At 40.8% G+C, this 10,563-nt stretch overlaps 1 protein-coding gene across 1 annotated transcript in view; it reads right to left on the bottom strand.

The window, feature by feature from the left end:
- Window positions 1–3,803, bottom strand: part of CDC20B (cell division cycle 20B) — a 126,537-nt gene extending 122,734 nt beyond the window's left edge. Inside the window, exon 1 of the mRNA XM_019518262.1 lies at window positions 3,782–3,803. Within this exon, the coding sequence (XP_019373807.1) occupies window positions 3,782–3,803 (22 nt within the window). The remainder of the gene's footprint in view (window positions 1–3,781) is intronic.
- Window positions 3,804–10,563: the final 6,760 nt, after the last annotated feature.

Below are 10,563 nucleotides of genomic sequence, written 5' to 3'. Positions count from 1 at the left end.
CCCGCGCGCGGGGCTGTACGCTGCCCCCCGGGCCCGCGCCCCGAGCCTGCCCCGCCCGGGAGGCTCCCCCTGCAGCTTCTCTGCGCAACCCCTCCCCAAGCTGCCCCGGCCATCACACGCACGCATGTCCTTGCACACACGCACGTATGCACACATATACACATACACACATATGCATACATACAGATATATGCATACATGCATATATACACGTATACATACATATATACACATGTGTACACACATGCATACACATATATAATGAACACATATATACATACAGATATATGCATGTGTATATATATATACACACACACAAATACACACGTGTGTACACATATATATACATGCATACATACACACATGCACACACACATATATGCATACATATACATTGATACACACATGTATATGCACATATGCATACAGACAGGCATGCACACATACACACATATATACATACAGATACACACATACACACACATATATACATGCACACAATTTTCACTTCAGGTCAAACTTCTGGGGAGATCAGGGAAGAAAAGGATGGATTTGACAAGAACATTGATATGGGGCAAAAGACATTAGACAACATTTCCAACATGCTTGTTTCCCCCCAGTTCACAGCTTTGCATGCAAGGCCATCACCACTTTTGTGTTCTCTAACAAGGATACATTTAGGGAAGGAAATGGACCCATTTCACGCCAAACTAGTGGGTATAACCAAGTCCTCCCCTCTCCCTAGAAATGTAAAAATCTTCTTTACCTACTTCATGTTTAATATGTTCATTGCTATAGCAATGTGTATTGATTAGCACAATCTATGTTGACCTTAGCACAATCTCATCTGGCAAACACAACACTATATCTGGTTTCTCTAAAGCTGTAACAAGAATGCGGTGTAGGGTGGAATTTTTTAAAAAGAAGCCAGTACTGTTTTGAGTATTATCCACGTACAGCAGAGCTAGAAACATTGCTGTCAAAGACAACGGTAAGTGCACAGTGTAAAAATGTTTCACTGACTCCACTTAAACTTAGTGAAAATGTTCACATTGCAAGGTGCACTAAATAATACAGCTGAACTGCAACCATCTCCAGGCAGTTGAGTACCTCAGGGGTTGCTGCTAGCCAAAGATAGGTAATGGCTTGTGTTGGTAATGTTCACTGCCCATCAGGACTGGGAGGCATCTCAGTGCTTTTATATTATCAGGATGCCTTGGTGTCCTTCTAAGTAGACAGTTCAGGGCAGGGTTTCAAATTTTGCTCATTTCAGAACTGCTCACTTCTAGGTTTCTTTCACCTTTGTCAGAAACAGGCTAATGGACTAGAATGCCTGTTGGTCTGATCTTGTATATCACAACTTCTGTCCCTAAAAATGTATCTCGAAAGCTGAGGGCCCAAACCAGTCATGAGAACTAGGAGTGAAATCTGACCCCAGTAACTTCAGTAGGACCATAATTTAACTCCACAAGAAAGAGCAAGCAAAACTACTATGTCTATTTCATTCTTATATAAATCCATGATACTGGGTCAAAAACAAGAAGACAAGAAAAGGAGGAGAAATTTAAAAACCATGCCCATGCCCAGATAAATAAACTTTCAGTCTATAGATGCACTGGTTCATGGGAAGGACAGAAGGAATTTCACAGCAAATGGATCTGTGAGGAAAGATCTGATATTAAAGGTGGGGGGAGATTGGGAGGGAGAGGGGGCAGAGTTTAGTTTAAATGGGAAAGCTTTTGTGTTGAAAATACTTTTCAATAAATGTTTTATTTTTCAGGGTTTTTTTCAAAATCAATTTATATTAGGAAATAATAGAATCATAGAAAAATAGGGCTGGAAAGGACCTCAGGAGGTCATTTAGTCCTGCCTCCTGATCAAAGCAGGATAATCTGTATCTGAACCATCGCATCCAAGTGGTTGTCTAATCCAGAGGTATAACCTTAAATGTTGGTACCTGGGCAGCAGGGTGGGCAAGAGCTAACACTTACTTCCTCTTGCAGGGGCTGCAACAGTGACAGATGCTGCTGCTGCCTCAGGGCAAACACCCCCAATATGGCTGTGGTGGCAGCACAGGCACCCTCTGAATCACCCTCTGGGGGTGATACCCCAGTCACCTTTACCTCCCTGCAAAGGTTACACTGCTGGACTAACCTAGTCTTAAAAACTTCCAAGTGTGGAGATTGCACAGCCTTTTTAAGTAATCTGTTCCAGTGCTTCTCCACCATTGTAGTTAGAAAGTTCTTCCTGATATCCAACCTAAATTTTCCATATTGCAGTTTCAGATCACTACTTCTTGTTTTATCTCCAGATGATGATGATAATGAGGATAAACAAAATAACAGACAACCCACCAGAAACAACAATAGGCTCTCAAGGTGACACATTGTTCACCTGAACATACACCCCAGATGTATATTCTAAATCTTGAGATGTATATACTAAGGAATTTGGGGGAGTAGAGACATTAGGCCACTTCTCAGCCTCTAGAAGGCTCAGATCAAATGTAGTCTCTTTTAGATAGTGCTGTGACTGACACTGTGCCTACTTCTGGAGTACACTTGACCCCGGGGCTGAGGCAAGTCCCAATGAAGGGGGAGGAGCAGACCTGCCCCCACCTGGCCCCACAGCCTCCATCTAGCAGGCAGCACTGCAGGCAGTCAGGCATGGCTCCACACTGCTGCTGCTCAGGTGAGTGGGGCACCGGGGCTCCCCACTGCTGGAGCCCTGCCCACTGCACCTTGGCCATATGGCTGGGGCTGGGGAGCTGGGCCCATCCTCTTCTGTGTACAGAGCAGCACAGGTGGGCCATGAAGTTTTTATAGCAGGCTGGGAGGTGCGCCTTACAAAGAAAAAAAGGTTGAGAACCCCTATTTTAAAAACTGGACACACGTGAGGCAGCACCAGTGTTTAATAGGGTGGAAGAATATTTTTTCAGTATTTTTAAATTGCTCCTAAATTGTGGAGTTTTGTTACCTTTCAACTAGCAAATGTCAGGAAACATGCAGAATATTGAATATTACATTTGCTTTGCTTGCTCAGTTCCATTTTCTGCTGTTAGAAAACAGTAAGAACATGTACTTTGATAAAGTAAGTAATACTTTCATTTTCAAGTGTTAACACTTAAAAATGCAAATGCTATTTAGTAAATATGAAAAGTAATACTTTTTTCACACTTTCTTACCATTTCCCAATATTTTTCCAATTGGAAAACATTAATAAAGTATGAAAAGTAGATTTTCCCAACTGAAAAAGTTGGGATATAGTGAGAAAAAAAAAGTGATATTAAGGCTGGGGAGGAAACGGTTTCCCACTATTTTCAACATTTCCTGTGGAAAAATCAGAATGTCCCAATAGTAAAATGTTGAAAAGGAATATTATCTGCAACATTTTCACAGAAAAATCCTGGTTCCCAAACACCTCTTTTTGTGTGGATTCACTGGATACCTAGTATAGGGCATTCTGCATGCAGGGTTGTAAAGGGGAAATATTGCTAAAACTTCAATTTTGAGTATTGTAATACCCCACAATACAAGCAAAATATATTGTCCTCTTGCTGATACTGAGTATAATTTTATTTCTGCTTATTTTATTTCTAGCACATCTTTTATCATACGCATGAAATCAAGGAACACTCAAAATGCATGGTTTAAGTAATTCAAGATGGTTTAAATAATTTTTAAAACAAATAAAACACTACAATTGGTAAGAGTTTCAACCACAAAAGATTTTATTTGTAACACTTTTGATGTTCGTTTAACTGAATATGAGTTCCTCATACAACAATACTCTTCGGTAAACATTGTCCGATAATGTTACAGTGCAAACAAATTGGCCAACAATAAATGTTGACATACTTTACACCATTGGCATTCAGTACAGATTATGAATTAGCAATAGCCAAAGTTTACTTGACTATTAAATCTGTGCATCAGATTGTGAACCTCTTGTTCACATCAATAAAAGTCACTGATAGGAGTAGCCCCCACTGAAATAATTTTTTAAAAGATTATTTGCATGACTAACTCACTTGATGGTGTGAGCAAAAGGGTTTGCAATCTGGCCCTTTATGAGCTGTTTTTCAGTATATTTGAAAATGAAACTGAGTAAGAGCTTAAAGTAACAGTATTAGCCTTAGTCTTTTCAATTGCATGAGTATCCATTATACCTTCATTTGCAGATTTTTTTAAATGCTCAGCATTGGCCTAACCCTGCTTTTATTAATCCCATGCAATGACTCTCCTTTCCTACTTTAAGATTGAAAACATGTATATTTCATCACAGCAAAATAACCTTAATTACAGTCCAAAACTAATACTGTTCATTGAAGTCATCACAAAATATAAGTTCAATAAATAACCCTTCTGAAAAAGAAATGTAAAAATTATGCATGTATATACTAAAGACCTACATACAAACTCAAGTCCATGGATGTACCATATTTTATCAAGTATGGAAATTTATACACATTATTACATGCATGTATAGCTTATTTTTCAAAACAAATATTAATTAATTTTTAGAATTCCATTGTCTAGTGATAAATATGTTAGTTATTGTTATTATTTATTATTGTTTCAATTATTTGTATTGTATAAGTGGCTATAGGCTTCAATGAGAAGACTGTTGCTCACACAATTATTCACCCTTATCGTTAAAAGGGTCCCCCACTCTGCCACACCGAATTTACACTCTATATGTATGGCAAGAGAAAAGAAGTGGATACCACAAACAGAAAGAAGGAGCACAATAAAAAATGTGGCAACTATAGTTAGTGTTACCACCAGAATTATGTTTAGTGGCATAGTGTTGCAGTATAACCTCATAAATCCTGCATGCTCGGAACCGAGCACCTGCTGGAAATTTGAAAATTCTGGGTTTTTTTAAACCAGTGCGGTGGCTGTATGTGGAGCAGCAGCACGGGGTGGTCGATGGTGTTGGCAGCCATTGCGTGCAAGCTTCCCCCTCTGCATCCAGGGAAGCAGAGGGGGAAGCTTAACAAGTGCCAGATTTTTGAGAATTCCTGATTTTTTATATCCGGATTTCATAGATTTCATAGACATTAGGGCTGGAAGGGACCTCAAAAGATCATCAAGTCCAGACCCCTGCCCCAGGGGCAGGAAGTCAGCTGGGGTCATAGGATCCCAGCAAGATAAGCATCCGATTTTCTCTTGAAGGCATTCAATGTAGGTGCTTGAACCACCTCCCATGACAGGCTGTTCCAGACCTTGGGGGCTTAGACAGTAAAGAAATTCTTCCTTATGTCTAGCCTGAAATGGTCTTGCAGGAGTTTATAACCATTCAACCTTGTTGTCCTTTGGCACACTCTGGTGAACAAACATTCCCCCAGATACTGGTGGTCACCCCTGATAAACTTATAGGTGGCCATCAGATCACTCCTGAGCCTGCGCTTTTCCAGGCTAAAAAGCCCCATGGCTCTCAGCCTTTCATCATAAGGTCTGTTTTCCTGACCTCTGATCATGTGCGTGGCTCTTCTCTGGACTCTCTCAAGCTTCTCCACATCCTTTTTGAATTGTGGAGCCCAAAATTGGACACAGTACTCCAGCTGGGGCCTCACCAAGACCGAATACAACGGGAGAATGACATCCTGGGATTTGCTTGAGAAGCATCTATGGATGCAAGCCAGTGTTTTGCTCGCTTTTACTAACTGCAGCATCACATTGCAGGCTCATGTTCATCTTGTGGTCAGTCATGACCCCCAAGTCCCTTTCATCCGTAGTGCTAGCCAGCGTAGCACTGCCGAGCCTATATGGATGCTGCAGGTTTTTCCTCCCAAGGTGGAGAGGAATTTTTCAATGTTAAACATCATCAGGTTCTTGTCCACCCATTTGCTGAGCCTGTCAAGGTCAGCCTGGATCACCCTCTTGTCTTCAGGTGTGGATGCTTTACCCCAAAGTTTGGTATCATCGGCGAACTTGGCCAGTCCGCTTCTGACTCCAGTGTCCACATCATTAATGAAGATGTTGAAGGTCCAAGGACAGAGCCTTAAGGGACCCCACTGGTCACAGGGCACCATGACAATTGACTTCCATCAACCACCACCCTCTGGTTCCTACCACGGAGCTAATGCCCCAGCCAGCGTGTCGTGGTGGACCCAAGGCCGCAGTTGACCAGTTTTGTCAAGAGGTGATCATGGGATACCAGATTGAAGGCTTTTTTGAAGCCAAGATATATGACATTAATCTCCTTTCTCTTGTCCAGGTGATAGGTCACATGGTCATAAGAGGAAATAAGATTGATTAAGCAAGACCTACCCGCAACAAACCTGTGCTGGCTATCTCTCAGGATGTTGCCATCGGTCAGTCCATTAAGAATGGCCTCTTTGAAGTTATACTGTAGAAGGAGTGTTTATTTCACACTAACCTGACAATGGCACTCATCATTGCTATAGGGCATGCGTGAGTTTCAAGAGATTTCAAAGATGATAAGGTAGTGGATATAGGAACTTTATGGAAAGTTCCTTCCATGCATTCTGGGTGACAAAGGAGAAAGCATGCTAAAGCACTACCCTTTACCAGTTTCTCTTAAGAATATTTAGATCTTGAAATCAAGTTAACAAGTAAGCCACAGAAAAAAGAACCCTAACACCAGAATTAGGTCTTCTGTGTTGTTGTGAAATATGGATTTCTTTTACGTGGTAAGAACAATGTGCGCGTTCATGTGTCAGTGCTGTAAGATTTATGAAGCTCTTTCATGCTCATTTCCTCATTTAAGTGCTGAGAGTTTTGTAAATGGAGCTCTATGTTGTCGCCTAGGAACCTTAACTGAATTTTGAAATAAAGTATGTTGTTTTAGAATAGCAATTAAGATTTGAACACATTGTCTCCACAATAACCCTCCCCAGCACTGGTTAACACAGGGCACTAAACTATTGAACTGCTTTCCTGTGCACGTATTTTCATTGTATGTTTCTTTTTAATTCAGGATCTTCCTCCTTCCTCCTCTTTCTCTTCCCCCCTCTTCCCCCGCCCACCTCCCCCACCAGTGCACATACACACACTGAGTCTTCCTACAGGTACAGACAGGTTATTTGACCATTTCCCAGCCCTTTCTGGTTCCTCAAAAAACTTGGCCTGATAGGACAACAACCATGACCAGATTTACCGTATTTAAATTATCCAAGCCTCCTTACTCAGAAAAGCTGTCCCTTCTCCTCTTATCCCTTTCTTCCTCCACCATCTCTCCTGTCGTATTGGAAGCTGTGAAATGCTCACTCTCAGAATCAGGTCATTTATTTAAGTGAATAAATCTAGATGTGGGTTCCTAATTTTAGGCAGCTAAGTTTGAGCTGCTTAGTATTCACTTCTCTGCACCCTGTGCTTCCTGAATATAAAACATGGAGGATACTGTACATACACCTCTGTGAGGTGGTTTAAGATCTTCATGTGGAAAGGACATTAGCAGAGACCATTTGCCACAGCAGATAGAGCTTCTCTGTGACATCTCTGTGCACTGGGGTTCTGCATGCCATCATGTGTACAACATCACTGTGGAGATAGACCCAAGGAGTAACCATTCTGAGTGACAAGTTTCTCTATAGCCCTATTCCTTGCCCCATGCTCCCTGCAATCCTCATTTTCCTAATGACAGGAGAAGATTTGCCTTTTATTATTCATTATACACATTACGTGTGTATTTTAAAAGCAGTATCATTAAAATGAAACAAAAGAACAACTCTTAACAAAAACCATATTGCATAGTTTAGAATCTGTTAGATTATGAACTTTGACCTGACAGATATGGGCGACCTTGCTCAGGTCTCTTCACAATACCCTGAATAGGAATTCAATTCAAAGATAGTTCATGCTGTGTTCAGCTGATCACCACCCGTGTCCACACGGGGGCCTGCTACAACCTCAATATAGTTTTGAGCAAACCTGAAGCTACTTTAAACTTTTTCCTGGTTCAAGTTAAATCAGTACTCCAGCATCCCAGCATTTTGCAGCCCTGGGCTGGGCTGGGCTGTGCTGTCTGCTCCAGAGAGGAGGACTGGCCCCACCCCTCTGCTTCCTAGCCAGAGCAGTGAGGCCTGGCTCACTGACCCCCTCCCTCCCCCAAGCAAACCCCTGCTGGGGCCGGGGGAGGGGGCTTAACCTTCTTTCCCCCAAGTACAAAACTGCCCTGCACTGCTTATTTAGTGCTGGTTGTGACTGTGGACTACAGATCCTGGAAGCACCTGGAAGCAGGAAGAAAAAGTGATGAGCAACCCTCCAGAGTCCTGCAGCTGTGAGTCTGGACTGCAAATCCCAGAGACCTCAGGAAAGCAGGAAGAACCAGCAAACACACAGTCCATGATGGCTACATGCCAGAGAGCCATGCTCTAGTGCCCCCTGGTATCTGGCTTGAGCCACTGCAGGCATGTGGCTGCATTTCCTGAATCACAAGTAAATGTCTGTTCATTTGCTTATTGTTCCAATGTTAGCAGTTTAAACTAACTTGCAAAAACTGAATCAATTAAGCCTCAGTCTTTTTGACTGTCTGTTCTTAGCCCTCATGGGAAGGGAATGACAGAAAACTGACCCAAAGATCACAGAGGTCCAAACAGTACCTTTGCAGCAATCCCTTCAGTGTTCCCCAAGCCTTACTAGAAGCAGTGACTAGTCAGAGACTTAAATCACTTCAGTCAGAGTTAATTATCATATCTGTTACATTGACTCAAATAATTTACAAACAATAATATTACTAATACGGAAAACAAAAATGCTTTTGCCAACACAATAAAAAAGTTTTCACATTCTCATTTTGCAGCAAGCTTTTGCAGCTGAGACATAACCCCTGAAATACAAATTTGTTACTAGAAACACCACCAATTTGCATGAACTAACACTAGGTGGCGCTGATATGCTGTTTCCTACAAGAATACCAAATTACTAGAAAGGAAGGTGGATGTGTTCAGACTGCAGATGTCACAAATGTAAAGTAAATAAAGCTGATATTTCTCAGTCATTATCTTAAGGGTTTTTAATCTTAAATGAGCATAAATCCTGTTCCCTTTTCTGCAAAATGCATTGTTGACTGAGGCATAGTTCATTTAGATCAATCTAGATTGGAGAATAAATGCCATTAATAGTAGTCTTCACTGAACCATCACTGAAGCAACAGTAAATAATTATATTTTAACACTGGTTTTGTTAGTAATGGGAGGGGATCATGATGGAAGAGCTGGTCAAAGAAAATCGCCTTGAATTTTCACAAGTTGCTTCAATTTAAATGAACAAGAATAAACAAAAGTCAGTCTGTAACTAATTTTCACATTTTCAAAAGCATAAATTTTAATAAACTAAGGATACTAGTTAGCGAAGTCAACTGGACTGAAAAATAGAAAATAAGGGGTCATTTTCACCTATATTTAAATGAAAAAACAGGCCTGCATGTTATCAATAACATGAAGACTTAAGAACTGATTTGGAAAAAAAAGAATGATTAAATACATGGAGATAAATGGAAAATAAGATACAATGCAACACAGGTTTGCCAAAGGTAGTTTGTTCCAGACTAACTGGTTATCTTTCTTCAATAAGATCATTCCTTTTCTACACAAAGGAATGCGAGTCGATCTCAAGTATCTCTATTTCAGCAACGCATATAGTACTACCTGGCACACTCTTAGTAAACCTGAAAAAGATGTGGATTAGTAGAAGCACTGTAAAGTATATAAGAAACTGGCTAAAAGGGAAATTACAATGGTTTGTGCTGAAAGGGGAACTATTACATTAATAGAAGTTATTAGTTGAGTTCTACAGAGATCACTCTTGGACCTGAGTTTATTTTAATACTGTAAAACCATTTTTTTTTGTATAGAAATGGTTCAGACCCCCTTTATTTTGTAGAGGAAAGTCAAATTAAGAATGAGCTACTCAGCGGATTGCTGCAGTTTTTATTTCAAAAGGCACTGATTCTCTAATCAGCTGGACCTAACTGCCAGGAGAAGCACTGCCCTTTGAAATCAAACTTCAGCGAGAACTGGCACAACTCAGTGGTTTCACACAGTTTCTTACTGTTACTGTAAACCCCACTGGCTCACAATCCTTTATTTTCACAGGTGCTAAAAACCCAAACCTGCAGAGAATCTGAGTGCTCCCATATTTTTGTTGATAATGTTCGTACAAAAATTAGGAAAGTGCTAGTAAGACTGAAACACATAATCAACACAGAAGAGGATTAAAGCAGACAGAAAGAACTGGGTAACCTTGAGGGCCTGACAGATAGAAATGGGATGAATTTAATACTATAACATCAAGCTCATGTGCTTAGGGCAGCGGTGTAACAGGTAGAGTCTTGCCTCACTCATGCAAAGCACTACTGCTTGAGGGGAGGTACTGGCACAGCCAGCAGCTCAAAGGCAGATTAATGTGGCAGAGCTACCACCATACCCATGCTGAACCCTGAATTCAGCAGCAAAAAAAAAAAAAAAGCAGCTGTGGGGGTAGACAATGATGTCTGGCCTATAAATGTTAACAAATGTGTGTCCAGTAATGATATTGTATTATGGAAATGTATTATAAGCTTAAAATTTTGAATGGATTTTTATTTAAAATGTTA

This window comes from Gavialis gangeticus, unplaced genomic scaffold (assembly GCF_001723915.1).
Source record: "Gavialis gangeticus isolate Ggan-Ray unplaced genomic scaffold, GavGan_comp1, whole genome shotgun sequence".
NCBI classification, from domain to species: Eukaryota; Metazoa; Chordata; order Crocodylia; family Gavialidae; genus Gavialis; species Gavialis gangeticus.
Note: the sequence above shows the minus strand (reverse complement) of the source record. Positions and strands in the feature narration are given on the sequence as shown.